Source organism: Triticum urartu, chromosome 2 (assembly GCF_003073215.2).
Source record: "Triticum urartu cultivar G1812 chromosome 2, Tu2.1, whole genome shotgun sequence".
NCBI lineage: Eukaryota > Viridiplantae > Streptophyta > Magnoliopsida > Poales > Poaceae > Triticum > Triticum urartu.
This window is the reverse complement of record NC_053023.1, coordinates 737628728-737648285: the sequence shown is the minus strand read 5'-3', so window position 1 is coordinate 737648285 and position 19558 is coordinate 737628728. Positions and strand designations below refer to the sequence as shown.

At 45.4% G+C, this 19558-nt stretch overlaps 1 protein-coding gene across 1 annotated transcript; it reads right to left on the bottom strand.

The window, feature by feature from the left end:
* Nucleotides 1-1746: 1746 nt before the first annotated feature.
* Nucleotides 1747-8109, bottom strand: LOC125540334 (general transcription and DNA repair factor IIH subunit TFB2). The gene is made up of 16 exons (XM_048703942.1): nucleotides 7942-8109; nucleotides 6579-6702; nucleotides 6329-6496; nucleotides 5781-5849; nucleotides 5441-5534; nucleotides 5176-5276; nucleotides 4670-4715; nucleotides 4534-4593; nucleotides 4382-4450; nucleotides 3792-3875; nucleotides 3643-3726; nucleotides 3408-3493; nucleotides 2690-2780; nucleotides 2526-2606; nucleotides 2363-2437; nucleotides 1747-2239 (listed from the first exon to the last, which is right to left on the bottom strand). The coding sequence occupies exons 2-16, from the start codon at nucleotides 6689-6691 to the stop codon at nucleotides 2105-2107; spliced, it is 1356 nt and encodes a 451-aa protein (XP_048559899.1). The 5' UTR covers nucleotides 6692-6702; nucleotides 7942-8109; the 3' UTR covers nucleotides 1747-2104.
* Nucleotides 8110-19558: the final 11449 nt, after the last annotated feature.

The following is a 19558-nucleotide window of genomic DNA, read 5'->3' as shown; positions in this document are numbered from 1 at the left end:
TCAACTAAAGTTGGAGAAACTGTCACCCGCAAGCCACCTATGTGCAAAGCACGTGGGGAGAACCGGTCTCGCGTAAGCGTACGCGTAATGTCGGTCCGGGCCGCTTCGTCCAACAATGTGGACTAGGGGGTACTCACCACGTCGTCTCCCGACCAGCTGGATCGGGCCGAGGACCCCCATGGCGGTTCACTATTGGGCCTGTTCGAACAGCCCATGCCGCATGCAAGGAGGATTCTACAAGACTTGGCGCCCAAGACAAGGACTCCTCTAAACCCTCGGCCTACGGTGCATATATAAACCGAGGCCAGGCTAGTCAATAGACAATCTCATATTCATTACTACAACCTCGTGGTAGATATATATACTTTGTACTACACCCATATGAATACAATCAAAAGCAGCATGTAGGGTATTATCTCATCAAGAGAGCCCGAAGCTGGGTAAAACCCCGTGTCCATGTTACCATCGCTCCCAGACACCTAGCTTAGGACTCGTATTACGAGATACACCAGATATTGAACCGACATGCTGCCATTGCGAGGCCTGCTGGCCCAGCACCAACAATCAACACTGGAACACTCTCCATTTCAAGGGGAAGAGTTGACAAAGTTGTGGGATAAGTCCGGTGGTAGGCTGCAGTGTTTGTGTGTTTGCTCGATGAACTTTGGATGACAGGCTCGCGTATGGGGGCATATATATGCTGGTATCTTTCATGGGCCAATCTGTTTTTTGGATTGAGGGATGAAAAAGGTAATATTTATTGAGGCCTAATCCTGGTGCGTACGTGTATTTCCATCTAAAAAATGGAACCATTGTTAGTGTGAGAACGTGTACTGATACAAAATAGGCAGGAAACACACTCTTGATCGATTGCTGTTATCGGAAACTTATCGGCCATCTTTTTGATGTGTAGATTAAAGATTCTTCATGTTTCTTTCCTTTCACATCGTCACCAATGACAATTACTACTTTAATATTCAAGTGTTTCTTCCTCTCTCCCTTAAAAAAAAGTTCATTTCTCTTTTTCACTGGCGCCTCGTCGTCGACGCGAACGTCTCCTCCCACTAAAAGTGTATCAATAATGCGAGCATCAGGACTTGAACCCTGGTGGGCTGGGGATACCACTGTCCCTCTAACCATCCAACCGCAGGTTGGTTCGCAAGTTTCTTCCTCCTTCTGTATGATATAGAATAAGGATAAGTCTGATTTCCAAACACGCATTTATAGGCAAAGTCCTATTTCAATTTCTCAAGTTAATATAATGTGGATAACAAAGGGAAACAATATCATCTCAGAAGGATTTGGTACCAGCCACGTTAACCGGTTTTGCTGGCTGGTTTTGCCTTCGGTTTAGTTGTATGACCACCAGTTTTGCCTCCGGTTCAGTTGACGACCACTGCCACGATATCTTTGGTGTCAACACAACAAGCCGTTCGATGTTGTGAACAAACAAAAAGTGGAACTTTAGTTCAAATATTTGAAACCAGTTTTTTTTAATATAAATTCGTTTCTATACTGAACACTCGTTTAATGTGAGGCCATATTTCAACTTTAGTGTTGTCCTACGCCTGAACATCAAATTGAGCGCTCATTGTATTTTAACTCTACATACCAGTGTGAATACTCATAAACTCCCACGTATTTTGTTAAAAAGATACTAAACCACTTTACTGAAAATCCAAATTGTCAGTCCTGCCTGGATGCGGTTTTGCAAACTTGTCTGGTTCCAAACTGACTGACACAGGGTAATCACAATTGTACGCAACTTCCATGCAAAACTGAACTGGAGAAGTGGAGCATGTACAGTTCATCCGATTTTGATTTGACTAACTGGATAATCCACTACCTTCTGTGACCTACACTTAGCATGACGCAAACTGCAGACTGAACCTATCAAACATATGATTACACTCGATTTACGACCATCGAGTTCAAATGATTTCAACATCTACAAACAACCACTCTGCCTCGCTGCCTCCTGCCGATGGATCTTGTAAAGACTTGTCTGGTTGGTGGGTGGATTCAGGCCTTCCTCACATGAAGGAGCGTGTGGTTCAGACAAGTTGCTTCTTTTCTTCTCTCCAAGATGGTCACTTCCCTTGGATCATCTTTGCCTGCGCAGGAACTCCCGCATTTCTTGGTGGAACTCCGCGTTCACTATCAACCGCATCTTCTTCGCGTCCTCCCACAGCAAGTACCCGTTATCCCTTGCGTGGTCACAGCATTGCTCAAACATGTCCTGCACAAGTAAGCGGCACCCAGATGTAAGTTTATTGGTAATCAGAGTCCAGGTTTTCAAATTTGTCCAGACACTATCCATCCGCAAGGAACTGGCATGGTTTGGTGGATGAAGGGTTTATACCTTGCTCGGAAAATCTTCGTATACGTGTGACAGGACCATCTCGACCCTGTTACGGTCATTCTCCCACAGCCTAATCTGCATCGGAGAATTGGCATTCTTCAGTTTTATGTATCTGTTGAAACAGATGATGTCTGGCCTATGAGGGATGGGTTGCTGTGCTTACCTGATCTGTAACATTCTCTGGGACTATAGGTATTTTGTCGATGACACGAGGGTGGGCATTTTGCTGAAGGAATGAAATTATCTGACAAAGAAAAAGAAAAAAGCATAACTACATGTATCTGTGTAACAATGAATCATGTAGGAATGTGTGATCAAGATGATTACCTGTTCAGCAGTGATCCCGTTATCAAATGCACCATACAGACTTTCTTTTGTAATAGCTCCCACAATAAGGTTCGGGAGTTGATACTCTACCCTACAAGACCATATAACACAAGGGGAATGAAGGACTCACAAAATACAGCTACCAGTATGCAACTGCCAACAATCTTTTCGATCGATTGTGGAGAGTTAAGACAATAACTAGATTTACAAGCAGAGTTGGGTTCAACATTTTTTAGGGGCCTTGCATCTTGGACGCCCATACGTAGTTAGGTTATAATAAGCTAACAAGCAATCCAGTGTTGCTGCATTTTTGTATTCCTAGATCTAGAACTTGACTCAGGTAGGAAAGTTGGCATTGCTTAGCTTATTCAAGGCATCTCACAAAGAAGATCAACAGCCCTAGTTGCTGCCTAGAACAAAAGCAAACCAATGCTGTCAGGATCATCCAAATAACTGAACTAGCATAGAAAAATGCCACTCGACGCAGTTCTGCCAGATTTGCTAAAACCTAAAACAATCTGGAAGCAGTATAGAACTGCTAAAGTGCGCGCGCACACACGCACACACAGACAAAAAATGTTACACTTCTGCGCACCAAGCATTTCGCGTATTGATAACCAAGAGCACTAGGAACATGCTGAAGCTACTTAGCAGTGGCCAAAGTGTAAAAATGCCAGAGACGAGCTAGGTTATGTCACTCATCTGACGGCTGATGTACCTTGAAAAAAGACGTAGAATTTCACAGTGCAGCTTGGAAGCAGAGTACGCATACAACCTAAAGTTTGTCTCCACAACCACAATACCCTGCCACAACAATATCACACTATCAACTCATAGGTGGAAAATAGTTCATCTTCATTATGTGTCACTTAGGTGACAAGTTGGTGGAAGTTATGAAGAAGATTTGGAGAGCATAAAACTGCAATAGCAAAGGAAATGGGATGTTATTAAACCTCTTTGCTGGCAGCTGAATCTGACAAGCTCGATGAGAGATTTGTAGCCAATTTTGTAGGTATGAACCAGCTATCTTTCCGGCCCTGTTATTCTTAACTCTTAAAATCATATTTATCAAGCTGACCAGGAAAAAAATTCAAAGTTTTACCTGCTGCAGTTTGACTAACCCGAGCTCCATCAGATCCATAATTGCAACTCTTTGGACTTCTGTCAGAGTACTTAGGCTGTAAGCCTGAAACATGAACAGAGAGATAAGAAAACTTGCGGTCAATTTGTAAGTTGAAACCAACATACCGAGCAGCAAGGTCTGAACAAAAGAAATGTGCAGAATAAATTTAATATGATAAATGTAGTCCTGCAGCCGTTTAACTTCTTTTAAACACTGGAATTAAATATTTCCTTCAATCAACAATATAATCTGGCGAAAAAACGTTGATGGCCCTCGGCCCCTGCCTCTTAGATAGAACAGAACAAATACAGGAATATACTTTAGTATCTTTGAGATGCTCTAATTCATATATTGTATTACTGCTACAATTGATCTCTCTTCAACAAACCCCAAATCAATAATATTTATGTCTGTACACCTCTTGCTCATATTAATATTCCCTACTATTGTTGAAAGAAAACTGAGCCATGAGAAATAGGACTTTAATGATCATTGCAGACAAAGGTTGGGTAACTTTTCACTTCTGAATGGCTCTTAACATGATCTTGTAAAAGAATGTTTTACTTTACCGCTCCTTGTGTATGAAAACTAAGCTCCAATAGAAATGATATCAAGTCCGTGGGGTCCACCCCACGTTCCTATTCAAAAAAAAATACGAGTCAGCACAGAAAAATACTCATGTCAAATCAAAAGGCATCTAAAGATAAAATGACACCAATACCTCTGCGGATGAAATGTATTCTCTCATTATATACCAAAGCTGTGCATTTGTCTCCATCAGCTAGACAAATGGAAAAGAGTGAGAACTGAAGGCAGAAATCTGACAGATAATTTGTTCAATTGAGCTAAGCACAGACCAGAAACTGGAAGCCATTCTCACTTAACTTTGCAGCTTCACCATCCCTGTGAAATGTATTGTATTATGAACTCATGGTATTGAATTCATTATAAATTTGAACTTACAGCTAGTTGAAAAGGAAGAAGAAAGAAAAAAACAGGGCTATTGGCTTTAGAAGTCCCGCATCCACATGATTTACAAAAATATCTAAATTCAAACATATCAAGCCAGTCAACTGAATGAATTGTTAGGATCGCCAGTTAATCCCATTTTGCAACCAGGAGACATGAACAATCAACATAAACAAACAGCAATTTACTGTCAGCTCATGGTTTCTTAAATTTACTAGTCTAATTTTTGTTAGATATTACTATGTCCATACCGACACTGCATATTATACCTAGTTGCACTAGCAAGAGAAAGAGCTAACTTTACATGTCATGTCATTGAAATGAAATTTGGCTGTCATTACTCACTAGTTTATACGCAACTGATTGTCAAACAAGGGGGCAATTAGATTTGAACCTTGAACTCAGAAGACCTCGCTGGAACGTCTTCATCATAGACGAGCTGAAAGTGGTCCCTTTCTCAACTTGAGACGAGTTGATCAATTGCAGCAAGAAGCACTATTTTACCGTAAAAAAAAGGAACACGCATTACTAGTTGAAGTGAACACATGTATTCTACCAAATGTGCAACAGTATGACCCAATGAGCAAACAAAAAAAGGTCAATGATATAAAATAAAACATGCATGGAAAAAAATAGAGTATAAGCTTTCTCATCCTGACCTCCCATTGATCAAGAGCATAATTTTCTAGTTCCACCAGTGTAGGCAATCTGCCAGTGACACTGATTGGTAGCGGTTCCCTTGGCAAACACCCGCTGCAGCAGAAAGAAATGGAATTTGATCAACTAGTACTTTGATGGAACTTACGAAACAAAAACCAAAGCAGTAAAACCTTAAACACCATCCTGGTGATTTCTAACATAATAAAAAATGATTCCATATTCTAAGATGAATAAAAACATGTTGAAAACATCATAACAGTGAGGCAATAAGCAATTAGCTTCAAACAGAAGAATAAAATATCCGTGTTGTATTCAACAAAATAGTTCAGAAAAACTTACCCACTAACCAAATACTTTTGCATGTTAGCCTGAAACTTATTATTCATCTTGTAGCTCACCTCCTTCCTTCTGTATGTGCATCAAAACAAAATGAGCTAGAAATTGCATGATTCATTTGTAGACTACACAGTATGCACACAGTACACGAGCAGGTGAATTAGAAATTGCATAGACTAACTTGCATCATGCAAGTGATGTAAAACCTAATAAACTAAAGAATTCCTATTACTATACTTATACAGTGTAGACATTGAAATAACGGAGCAAGAGACTGTTTACTACCTCTAATTAGTATTTTGTTTTCGCTAACATTTCAGCAACTTGGTATCCACCATAGATCAAATCGCTCATGTATGCTAAAGATATAACAGATGGCATCGCGCCGGCAGCCCTGAGTCACTATGGCAAATAAAAATCACCATTCTGGCTTGTAAGTTCCAGTTATTTGGTTCTTTGCTAGTTGATCAGATCCAGGAAGGCTAAAAAGGTCTTCTCAAAAATCTCAATCATACATACCAAGCACCAGATAGAGGTGGATGAGGTCTTACCTGTCACGTACTTCCACAAAGACCCTGAGCTGGAGCAGCCTATCGATGGCAACCTTGTGCTTGGAGGCATACTCATCCAGCACCCACTCCTGCATAGCCGCAGCAGGCATCGGGGACGACACGTACAGCATCTGAATTACGTACTTCTTTGCCAGCGGTGGGAACGACCTGAAGAAGTGAAAGTGTGAAAAATCACAATGACAGCAACAGACCTCGCCAAAATGTGTTGCGTAACGGGTTGGTTGGAGACCTGAGTACAGCCTCACAGATGAAGGCGGAATCGTAGAGCATATCGAGTTTGGCAGCAGGCAGTGCAGCCACCATGTCCATGAAGTTCCGTGCGACCACCATTACCTGAGGCATCTTTGCAGCACCTACAGAGAGCAGGCGAGGTAGATAAAGAAACCTAGGTCATTTCGCACCCGAATTCAACAATAATGATGAAAGTGCACGACAGATATCATAACATTAATGTTCTCAAACTGGAAATTTTCTGACAAAACTGCATACAAGATCAGCCAGTTCCTAACTAGACATAACTCCCACCAGTGTCAGCACTAGAATTGGTCTCTACTAACTTTGCAAACCTACAAGATAACTTACAGATCATAACTAAAATTTCGAAGAGCATGATTGGTTTGATGCCCAACATTGTAGGAATTAGAAAAAGTATGTGACTGAAGTGAACTAGTTAAACCGTAATGCTGTATTTGGGGCTACTACAGGAGGGTAATGTGGTGGAGCTACAAACAAATTGTTGGGTGAGAGGCCAAGCTAAAGAAGAAGACAGAAAATTTCAATTCTGAATCGATGTCATTAATAAGTAGCATCCGTAAACAACAATTGCTTTACATAAACTGTAAACAACAAGATCTTCAGTGATTTATTTATGCCACCACAGACGAATAGACAATAACATATTCAGGGCCTTGGGATTGAATTGGCCCCAATATCAGATCTCCTTGACCCTGACACTGACATTGCACCCGAATTCTTTTGTTTGGATGTTGACATAATTGACCAAAACCTGAAATTCGCATGAGAAGCTTAATTCTAAAGCTTGTTTGGATGCTCATTCTCTAGATTTTAATTTCTCATTTGTCATAGGATGAACATTGTACTTTGATGTAATGTTTAAGACTAAATCTATGCAATATGTGAATATATATATTATTGTTTTTGGAAAGATTGCATGTCAAGAATACAACAACATCACCTGCACAATTTGCAATTAGGCATCAATTTGTATAGCATGTCAATCAAGGGTGGGGATTAGGGTTTCTGTCCAGGGGTTGGGAGGGGGGTAGGTGACGGTTGCCATGGACTGGCTACAGGAAGTAGCAGCCATGGAGGGGGGGGGGGAGCTGCGTGCATCCTACCATGAGAGGAGAGACGTGGCGCGTGGAGTTTGGATTGGGCTCATGGCAACCCGCGCGGCCGGGGAATACGGCGCGCGTGGTAAGAGGCGTGGCTGCACGCCGGGAGATACAGAGAAGAGTGGAGACGGGCGCGTGGGAGTGGGTCAGGCAGACGGCGGCGCGCGGGAGGGAAGACGGGCGCGCGGGGAAGGAGGCGGGCACGCGGGGGAGATGAGAGGAGGAAGAGGGGCTGACCTGCGCCGCCGGGAGCACGGTGGAGCGGCGTCCGAAGTGTGTGTGTGCCGCTGGCCGGTGGCCGGTGGCGGAGCCGCGGGGGGCGGCGGCGGCTGTGCCCTGTCCCCTCCCCTGTGCGACGCTTCGTCGGGGGCGTGTGCTGCGCCGATGTGTTGCGTTGGGCTGGGCTGCTGCGTGTTCGTTGAGTTGTTAGCGCCTGAAAGATGACACTGTGAGCCGGCCCATGTAGCTGTTCCCTCAGCTTCCCTCGCTCGCGCTCCGTTTTTTCGTTTTTCTTTTTCGTCTACGTACAGGTCGCTCGTTCCCTGACCTCGCCTCGTCAGCCAAGTTGACCTTTTTTTTTTGATAGAAAGACTGTAAGGAAACCCCCTACAGCATAATTGGTGCAACAAATCCAAATTGCAAGTACCAAGTCTTGAACCTGGGTGGGTGGGAAGGCATCAGCCCCTTCCCACCACTAGGCTATGCCTTAGTCTGCGCCAAGTTGACCTTTGACCACTTGACATTTGACTTTGCAAATGATTCAAAAAATTTGAAATAAATTCTTAAATTTAAAAAAAATAGTGAAACATGAAAATTTTCGCAAATTTTTTAACAGTGAAAAAAACTTCATAACTGTGGAAAAAGTTCACGAAAATGATTTTTCTTGTGAATTTGGAAAATTCGCAAATTTTGAAATAAATTCATAGTTTATAAAAAATAGCAAAACTTAAAAATTTCATGAATTTGAAAGTTCGCAATTAAAAAATATGAATTTGAAAAAGTTCACCAATTGAAGAATGTTAGTGCATTTGAAAAAAGACCATCGATTTCAAGAAAAAAAGTTCATGGATTTGAAAAAAACGAATTTTGAAAAAAAGGAATTAGAAAAAAACACGAATTTGAAATGAAATCACCTGTTCTGAAAAATGTGCAAAAATTTAAAAAAAACAGATTTTTTTATAAAAACATGAGTTTAAAAATAAAAAGAAAAGGGTAAAAGGAAACAAAAAGGAAAATAAACTTATAAAAACACTGAAAAACTACCAAAAACAGCCCAGAAAACCGGCAGGAACCTTAACCAGTAGAGTGGTGATAACCGGTCGGTAGCCCAACTTTTTTTTAGGCAAGGTCGGCAGCCCACCTAGACTTCCGAACGAGTGGGGGTTGTGCACACCATACCATTTGCACTTTATTTGGCCCCTGAAGCGCCAAATAGGATTCGGGTTGGATTTAGGTATGATTTATTTTTCTTCATCATTGGGCAGGCCACGACCGAGGTCAGACCTCACGTCGCTCGCCATACCCAATGGACAGACATTAGGGCTACTACAACATTGGGACGTATTTTGTCCGCTCACGTCTATTTGGATCCCCGTGGACAGAAATCACAACCTAACGCGGCGACACATTTGGCGCTTATGTCCATTTCGTGTTTGCGCGGATCCATTTCTAGCTCAAATTTGAGTCGGGTTTGGGTCCACAAGGAAAAAGGACAGTCGCGTTGCGCGTCTGCTCGATGTTCGCACTGGGCCACATGGCAGCCCCCTAACAACCAGCTCATGGTCCTTTTAAATGCCACACATTGGGGGGCGCCCATCCGCGCCCACTCCTCTCTCCCACCCTCCCTCCCCTGCTGTCGATAGTAAATCCTAGGCCATGGTCCGTTGCCGGCGCAATACCGTGCAAGTGGACCCCCGAGAAGCACGAGCGCGAGGCCAGCTCCATCTCAAGGCGGCACCGCGCGGCCCTGTTCACCTTGACGCCGCCGGGGGCTGTGCTACCGCTGCAGGATCGCCGGTACACCCCCTTAAGACGTGCCGGAGGTACTGGGAGGCGGTCATCCTGGTGCCCTAACCCCGATGTGAATAGATGGGCACTTGAACCCAGAAAGGGTTGAGTGTCAGTCGTTCTGGCCTTCGGTCCCGCACGGAAGAGTAGAACACACGGCAATTAATAGCATCCCAAAAGAAATTCATAACCATTATCCAAAGCAAAACCTACAAAAAGGGTCGTATCCCCGGGCGGCTAAATTAGACTCCCGTGCTCGAAGTCAAACAGGGATCACTGGATTATGTCAAAGGGCGGGCACGTGTGGTTCGTGTTTCACCGGCCGGGTAAGCGGTCAAAGCATGGCATGATGGGCATGCCAAAGGAGATTTATTTTCGACATACATGGATGAGAGACGGCTCCGAAGTCATACAAACATAATATGCGATATATACGAATAAATACAAAGGTACTAAACACGGCAAACACATACTTCCACGTCTACATCCACATCTACTACCCTTATCCTGATTTATTAATCTTCTTTATATTTTGTGTCAAATTTTGACCTTAAATTTAACTAACAAATTGTTAATGCATGTTATAAAAATAATATAATTGAAAACTATGTTCAAATACGAATCCAACGATATGATTTTTGGTGACATGCATTCATATTTTATTAATTAAATCTATAATCAAAATTTGGCACAAAATACAAAAGGAAGTTATAAACCAGGACGGAGGTAGTACATCTTTTTTTTTGACGGGAAGGCCTACGGCTAGCTTGATTAAACTCAAATAACGCTTACATCATCCGCTAAGAATTTAACTAGGAAATCAGGGGGGTCATCCACCCAAACCGAAGGGGAATTAACACGACCCCATCTAACCAGTTCATGAGCAACTACATTCGACTCTCTATTACAATGCTCAATAGACACCTTCCCGAAATCTTTCAAAATATTTCTGCAATCTTCAAGTACAGGAGCTGCCACCATAGCATGTCCTTCATTAAGCTTCAGAGCTTCTACCACGATCATATTGTCCAACCTCACCATGATATTAGAACAACCCTCAAAGAGTGTTGTTGCCTCTGCGGTTACCACATCCGCAACATGTTCAAGCTTTGTCGTGCCCGCAGAAATAAAGCCCCCTCGGTTATCACGAATGATCATACCGAATGAGCCAGAGAACTCACCAGCAGAAAAAGATGCATTGACATTCAGTACTTGCTGTCCCATCGATGCAAGAGGCCATTTATTCAGTTTTGGAGGAGTAGAAGGATTCCCTACTGCTCGGACGTAATTCAAGGTCAGGGCCACAATCGCTGGACCTGTCCTGCCTGGTGTTTGAACTTCTTCCCCTTGTACTATCTGCCGTCTCTACCACCACAAGTACCAGCACGCCGCTGCAATTATTTCTGGAAATTTTTGGCCTCCATATATGTTCGTTGTAGTGACTCATCACATGGTAAAAACTCCAGTATGGCTGCACCCGATCGGTCCAACTGAGCTGCCCGTTCTATCTCCTGTTCAATTCCAAGAGAGCTCCAAATAGCTCTGGCTCTCACACAATTAAACAACACATGTGCAACATCTTCCGCATCGGCCTTGCAAATAGGACACTGTGATATTTTTCCGATATGGCGATTATGCAAGACGCAGAAGCTCGGTATAGCACTATGTAGGCATCTCCAAGCAAAGATTTTAATCTTTCCCGGCAGCTTGAGCTTCCAAAGTTTGCGCCACACTGGGTGGAAAGATGAACTATGGCGACTTACGCCATAATTATCAGCATCAATATATTTTTCCCACTGCTTGTAGTAGGACAGAGGTAGTACATCTTTAATATCTACTATTGACATTAATCACATCACAAGTAACAACCGCTGTTTGAAATTTAAATATCGCTTAAAGAAGTACGGTTTGGCAGGAGTGTCCATTTGATCTTCACAACTACTGGTAGTATCGTGAACCAACCTGTAGTTGGATGGTTAAAGGAACAATGGTATCCCAGCCCATCAGGGTTCAAAATCCTGTTGCTCGTATTATTCCTGGATATATATTAGGATTTCCGGCGATGCGCTTTCAGTGGGAGGAGACGTCCCCATCGACGGCGAGGCGCCTACGGTGACTTCATAAATCTCAAGGTGATATGCCGGCTCAGTCTCTCAAAGATACTCATAGGAGTAGAATGTGCATGTATGCGTTCATAGAGGTGAGTGTATGAGCGCGTGATGCCCTTCAAAGGAAGTCGTGTCCGGTCTTCCAAATTATTTTATAGATCAAAATTTAACGGGGCACCCGTGGTAGATTATTTCAGAAGGCAGGCACATGTGGTATGCGTTCCACCGGCAAGGTAAACGCCGTACTGGTTTATCTTACTAATAATTAATTTACACAAGTTGTCAAAGCATGCCGCATACCACGGGCATGTGAAATGAGTAGCGATATTTTTCCAGGGAAGGAGGAGTGATATTTCTTCTATATTCACACTTCTATGGAAGCTCAAGCACACGCTACTTCTATAAGTATCTTTGAAAAATTGATCCGACAAATTTAAGATTGACGAAGTCAACATAAATGTCTCATTGTTAATGAAAAAAATCATTTCCCATTAAACAAACATCACAAAAAAGCCTGGAATAAATCTATAAACATGTGATCATCCATGCCAAATCTGGAACTTGAACTAATGCAGGTTGATTCCAACACAACAGAACTAAACCTGTGAGTTATGCTCAGTTCACGGACAGTGAAGTGGTTAAATATACATAACTAAGAGAGTACGATAACTTATGTGCATTAAATAAGATGATAGGGTGGTTGAAGTGCCCAATGATCTTGGACAAGAATCTTCATATCAGGCTTAAAAGAGCGGATCTTTCGGATCATAAAATAGGTGATCATGGGGCATACATGAATTAAATGCGGAGATATCGAGTGCACATTTACGAACACACAAATAATGCGGCGATTTCCCACCACACACCCATTAACACGACCTTTGGTTTCAGATATATCAAAAAAACAAAAACAAAAAACCCGACCACCTTAAATTTCAGCCATGATCAATGGATGCAAACATGTTATGTGTAAGTCTCTTTTTTGAAAGAGTTGTGTTAGTCTTGAGACAACTGGATGTTGAAAAGCCGCAAACGCAAACCATAACCTTATACGGCCATGGGCGAGGGGGTTCTCTTTTCGGCCGATGGACATAGACAAGAGGAGACCGCGAAGCTATGTAAAATGAAATATGAAGATATACGTGAGTAAATATGGATATATCGAGTATAAACAAACACCTCCACATCTACGGTCTTTTCCCCACTATTCGATAAGTTCCACATCTACGGTCTTCACATAGATGTGGAATATAAACAAACACCTCCACATCTACGGTCTTCTCCCCACTAAATACGAAGATATACGTGATCAAATACAAATATATCCAGCATAAACAAACACCTCCACATCTACGGTCTTCTCCCTGCAGATATACGCGAGTAAATACGGATATATCGAGTATAAACAAACACCTCCACATCAAACTATTTGCACGGAGGTTGGATTTGGACATCCCCACCTTTGTGACCTTCCATCGCTTTCTGTCATTAAGGAATCAAAATGGTTCAAGACTGGGACCGTATTTATTTTTGGCGGGGTTTAAAGGAGTTTTATTTCATAATCATAGAATTACAGTGGAGAGGCAAAAGATTCTCATTACACGGTGGTCCTTGGTGCAACCACACAAACAGTGATACACCTAGTATGACTATGCTTTACCAAACAATTGACCACTCTATTTTGATCTCTACTGTTTCTATCAACCATCAAAGCTTTGATCTCTGTGAGAAAATGTTCGTACACGAGCCAAACCATTATCCGACAGGGTAGTACGTGGCATACTTTGTGTCTCTGTCAAGCTAAAAGAAAAGCTGGCTTAAAATCTGAAAAATACATGTAGATTGTGATTGCAAAAAAAATATTAGTATCTCAAGCAATTAATGACGTCCTAAAAAAGTCGTGTTATCTTATCCGAAAGACAAACAGGCAGTATTCATGTGTGGTAAAATTCAAAGAGGCACAAGTAGAATTTTTTTATTGCTGACATGTACTCTCTCCGTCTCATAATGTAAGATGTTTTTAGACACTACACTAATATCAAAAGGCGTCTTACATTATGGGACAGAGGGAGTAGATTATTTCAGAGGGCAGGCCGTGTGGCGCGTGTTTCACCTTCAATGTAACGCCCTAGTATATCCTTTAAACCTCTTCTGTTCTCTCTCACTAATTAATTTGCACAGGTGGTCAAATCACAAGTGAAAGGAGTAGTGATTTTCATCCATAGATAGTAAGGGATAGTTAAGTGTGCATTGATTAAGAAGATATGGCGGTTGAAATATATATTTCAGGTGGCTTCGGACACACGGATAAAATGCGGAGATACCGGATAGTACACAGCTTGAAACAAGACGAATAAATGTAGGGATATTCTACCACCCATCAGACAACGATGATGACCTTTGATTTTCAATATCTCACAAAGCAACCACCTTAAATTTCAGCTATGATCGAGGGATACAAAAACGCGGCCTATGCCGGTCTTGATTTAGGACAACTGAATAGTTTTTTTTTAAGATCCAGCGTTCGCTAGCATTTCATAGATTAAGCAGGAAGCAAGCGGAAAACAATGTGCGGTCAAGTGATCAATGGATGAGAACAGAGAAAACAGGAAAAAAAAAAGAGTCCCTCTGCCTAGCCAAAGAGAAGACTAACAGCTAACCCCAGCTACCGGCACCACAAGAGATACAAGGTCGCCGGCACAACTAAACATGACAAACCAGAGCACCCCGCAGATCTTCGCAATGTCACCGTACATCATCCATCGCGCTCGCGACCCGACAGCTTCCACTTCGCTGCAACATGGAAGGGCACCCGCATAAGCATGTCCGCCACAAGTGTGTTCCTCGATCTCATCGACATTGGAGAGAGAAGACATATCCGAAGAAGGGCAGACATGTGCCGCTCCAATCCCGAGAGGAGGACTACAAGACTTGTCTGCCACACCAAGCATGTCAAGTGTGCTCCTGCCGTGCACCACCACTGCACAACGGCCAATGGTCATTCTCGAACGAACCCGCTGTCGGTGTCAAAACCGGCGGGTCTCGGGTAGGGGGTCCCGAACTGTGCGTCTAGGCCGGATGGTAACAGGAGGCAAGGACCACGATGTTTTACCCAGGTTCGGGCCCTCTTGAAGGAGGTAAAACCCTACGTCCTGCTTGAGTAATATTGATGATATGGTTAGTACAAGAGTAGATCTACCACGAGATCAAAGAGGCTAAACCCTAGAAGCTAGCCTATGGTATGATTGTTGTATGATGAAGTTGTCCTACGGACTAAAACCCTCCGGTTTATATAGACACCGGAGAGGGTTAGGGTTACACAAAGTCGGTTACAATGGTAGGAGATCTTGAATATCCGCATCGCCAAGCTTGCCTTCCACGCCAAGGAAAGTCCCATCCGGACACGGGACGAAGTCTTCAATCTTGTATCTTCATAGTCCTGGAGTCCGGCTGAAGGTATAGTCTGGCTACCCGAACACCCCCTAATCCAGGACTCCCTCAGTAGCCCCTGAACCAGACTTCAATGACGACGAGTCCGGCGCGTAGATTGTCTTCGGCATTGCAAGGCGGGTTCCTCCTCCAAATTCTTCATAAAAGTTTGTAAACACCAAGAGTAGTGTCCAGCTCTGCAAAATAAGTTTCCACGTATTGCCATAGAGAGAATAATATTAACACAAATCTAATCTGCTGATGTATTCCGCAGCGTGACATCACACTACGGCCAAGCCTTTATTCGAATCGTTTTCACTTTTCCACCTCAGCGTGTTTTGCGAGGCGGTTTCCTTGGCACGTCTTGTCAAAGCAGAGATCGTGTCCCCCATTTACAGGATTCTCATCAATACGAGCGTGGGTAACCCAACCGCGCCATTTATCACGGCGCTTGGGAGGCAAGCGAGTTTTACTAGGCTGGTGGGGACGCATAGTCGCATCTGCTCATATAAGGGGATAAGGATCCACCTTTTTACCTACGCCTTCTTCCTCCTTTGCCTATCCATCTTCTGCGCACCCGAGCTCCAGCGCCCAAGCCCGCACTTCCTACCTCAACCTTCTCCAACAATGTCCGGAGCGGGAGGCAAGTGGATGGTCTCCTCCGTCACGGAGGGCCATGTCAAAAGGCTAAGGAAGGTCGGATACCTGTCCAAAGACATCGCGCACCGGCTTCCTGAGGAGGGGCAGCTTCTCCCCACCCCAAGGCCCCATGAGAGGGTAGTATTTCTTCCCCACTTCCTCCGCGGACTGGGTTTTCCTCTCCATCCATTTGTCCGCGGGCTCATGTTCTACTATGGCCTAGATTTCCACGATCTGGCCCCGAACTTCATCCTCAATATCTCGGCGTTTATCGTCGTGTGCGAGGCTTTCCTCTGCATCCGCCCCCATTTCGGCCTCTGGCTCAAGACCTTCAACGTCAAGCCAAAGGTGGTGCGCGGCAACCAGGCGGAGTGCGGAGGTGCCATGGCGGGCAAAATAACCAACGTCCTATGGCTCGAGGGCTCCTTTGTGGAGACCTTGAAGGGGTGGCAGTCAGGATGGTTTTACATCACCGAGCCACGCGATCCGAAGTGGATCGCAGCCCCTGAATTCCGATCCGGACCCCCTACGCGGCTCACGTCCTGGAAGGAGACGGGCTTGTCGTGGGGCGACGAAGAAGAGGTGACCGGACTGCAAAAATGCATCAAGTCCCTGGTGAACAAGCAGCTCAAGCTTGTCAACGTAGTCCAGGTCATGCTCGTCCGCCGGATCCTTTCGTGTCAAGAATGGGACTTCAATTTGTGGGAGTTCAACCCGGCGCAGCACCGAACTCTGAGCAGGCTCTTCGACACGACGTACGAAGATGTTTGGAAGGGGCTAACCAAAGGCGCCGAGGCTCCCACATCCGCCTTCGAAGATCGCGGATTCAGCTCGCAGCGTCCTGCTGGCGAGGTAAGATATTTTCATCTTTTACAGGATGTTAAGTTTTCTTCATAGTTTGACTCTATGCGGGATCTAAACTCCCTCACCTTTGACAGGATTAGCAGGCGAAGTCCGGACTGATTAACTGTCCGGCTCCCTTGCCCGAAGACCCAGCCCCTGCTCTCCTAGTGAAGCTGCTGGTTCCGGCACCTTATGTAGTGCCGGAGAAGAAGGCCAAGAAGAAGAAGGCCACGGGGACTCGAAAGAGTTCCCGGCATATGGTGGTGTCGGACTCGTCGTCCGATGAGTCCGAGACGCACTCCTCCCGTGAAGACGAGGAGGAGGAAGAAGAGACCTCTCCCCCTCTAGCGGGGGGAGGAAAGAAGAGGAAGGCCGCCCTAGTAGGGGAGGCCGAAGGGTCCAAGAAGAGGAAAACCCCTCCGCCGGACTACGCCCCCGACGCCGACGAGGACGAAGAGGAGTGGCCGGACAGGGCCAAGCGTCTGGCGAAATCGTAAGTGTTCGGATACCAGAGTAACTCATGATATTCCTTTTGTTGCGCAGCTTTCCCTAATGTCGAATATAATCATGCAGCCCGCCCAAGGACGGGCTCGACGAGTCGTCGAGCGGCTCCCTGGATTTATCGGACGTGAATTCAGTTCCGCCCGCTGCCTCCCCCTGTGCTACGGATGACGCCGAAGTGGCGTCGCGACAAGCTCCGGGGCAAGAGGAGGTGGTCCAGGAGGAGCCGCGAGGCGACCTCCCGGACTCCAGGAGTAAAGGGGACAAGACCCCCCAGGGCTCCAAGTCCGGCTTTAAGCCAGACACCGCGCCGGAATCATCAACGGTTCCGGACCGCGGCAGGCGAACTCCTGCCAAGAGGAGCAAGCCTATTGAGCCGGCATCCTCCGTCCAACCGGAGGCGCAGGACAATCTGCTGGAGGTGCTTAAGAGCACCTCCATCGACGAGGAGCACCGTACCATCATGAGTACGGTGGTCCAGAAGGTTCGGTCCGCCAAAAGCAGACTTACTGAAGCTTGTGCTAGCCTTCTAACAGGCTTCGAGGTAAGTAGAAATATGTAAAAACATTACCGCATAGATAGTAGCCCCTGATGCTCTGTTTGGCGTTCAGAAAGAAAAGCCAAATAGAGGATCTATTAAATATCGCAGGAGTCTAACTAAAAAGGAGTCAATATACGTATGCAAGCTTCGCTGCTGGCCACCGCCACACTGACTGCGGAGGTGGGTGCCCTGAAGCAGGGCCTCGAGCGGACCGAGCAAGAGCTCGGCCTTGACAAACGGCAGCTCGAGGAGAAAGAAGGTAAGAGATACCTTATAGAAAAAAATGCCTATAAGAAGACGCAATTGCAAAAAATTACAGGAGTATACTACTTATTGTAGGGGCCACAATTGAGGTGGCGACCCTCAAGCAGGCGCTGTCCGAGGCCAAGAAGAGAGCGGCCATGGAGCGCACCGAGCGGGATAAATTTGAGGCGCAGGTCAGCGAAGTGCAGCAAGAGCTTCAGGCTCTCATGAAAAAACATGAGAGTTTGGAGCTCGACTCGAAGACGCGAGCGTCCGAGCTTGCTGCGGCCCTTAAAACTGCCAAATCTGCCAAGGCCGAAGCCCAGAAGGCCCTCCAGGAATTGGATGCGGTGAAAAAGATAGCGGCGGGTAAGGCATTCTCTATGCAATGCAGACATATAAAAGTAAACTACTTGTTACTTACCCGAATTTGGAGCTCTCCAGGGGCATTCGCAGATCTTCCCCGCAGCGTATCCGATGCCGCCGCATTCTACCGAGCCGAGGAAGGCAGCTCGACGGAGAAGGTGTTCTGGTCTCAGTACGCTGAGGCCGGACACCCTGTGCCCTTGAGCGACCAGCTGAAGCAGCTGGTCGAGCTCCACAAGGCGGCCGAACAGGCCCTGAAGGGCTTCATAGTTCGGCTGTGGCCTGGAGAGGCCCTGCCTGGGAGCTACTTCAGACTGGTGCGGCGGCTGGTGGAGGCTTGTCCAAGGCTCGAGGTCATCAAGCGCTCCGTCTGCATCGAAGGTGCCCGTAGGGCCCTTGCCCGTGCAAAGGTGCACTGGGGTAAGCTGGACGGTGAGAAGTTTTTGAGGGACGGGCCGCCGCCGGGGAAGGAGCATCGCAAGCCCGAGAACTATTACAAGGATGTTCTGGCCGATGCCCGCCTTATGGCGGATGAATGCACCAAGGATGTAATTTTTGAATGAACTCGCTCGTGTTATCCTGTGCGCTGAAAACTTGTTCATATGCGCTAAGCAATGCTTGAATTTAAAATATTACTTTCTGTGCGGCCGTTTATCAAAAAATTGAGAGATGGCCAGTCGTCGGCTTCTGCCCCCATGCCACTAGTGCTGGGGTGTTCGGGATAAACCTGAGCGCTCTTTTTCCCATGATTGGGTCCGTCGAGGGAGGCGCTCAGCACAACGAACAAGGCAATCGGACTATAATGCTTGAACACTCTCACTTAGCCATAGAACTCTATAATTTTAAATTTCGGCGAAGCCCCTAGTATTCGGAAGACCGAGTTCAGGGCGCTATCCACGCCTTGGCCGGACAAAGCCGGTTCCTCGCTCGAAGCGGCATAAGTCTTTAAGGACTCGAAAAACCTCTCGAACAGCAATCGGTCTCTCGCCTCATCATGACAGTCAGTTTTAGCTTTCTCTACTGAGGTGCTCAGCCCAGCTCAACTGGGGCACAATCGCAGTAGTTCTCCTAGTGCTACCTTAGCCGATATAGCGGAACGTAAGGCACCAAAACATAGGAGCCGGGCAAACCCAACTATTGACCCAAATCATGATTCGAAGTCGATGCATATAGTGCT

Bases quoted from the DNA above. Each gene is read 5' to 3' on its own strand.
- LOC125540334 (XM_048703942.1), bottom strand. From the start codon at position 6,691: ATGCCTCAGGTAATGGTGGTCGCACGGAACTTCATGGACATGGTGGCT. The intron at 5,535-5,780 runs GTAAGTTTTTCT...TTTCTGCTGCAG, and splicing joins CAAAAGTATTTGGTTAGTGG to CGGGTGTTTGCCAAGGGAAC. The intron at 2,240-2,362 runs GTATAAACCCTT...TTACTTGTGCAG, and splicing joins ACGAAGATTTTCCGAGCAAG to GACATGTTTGAGCAATGCTG.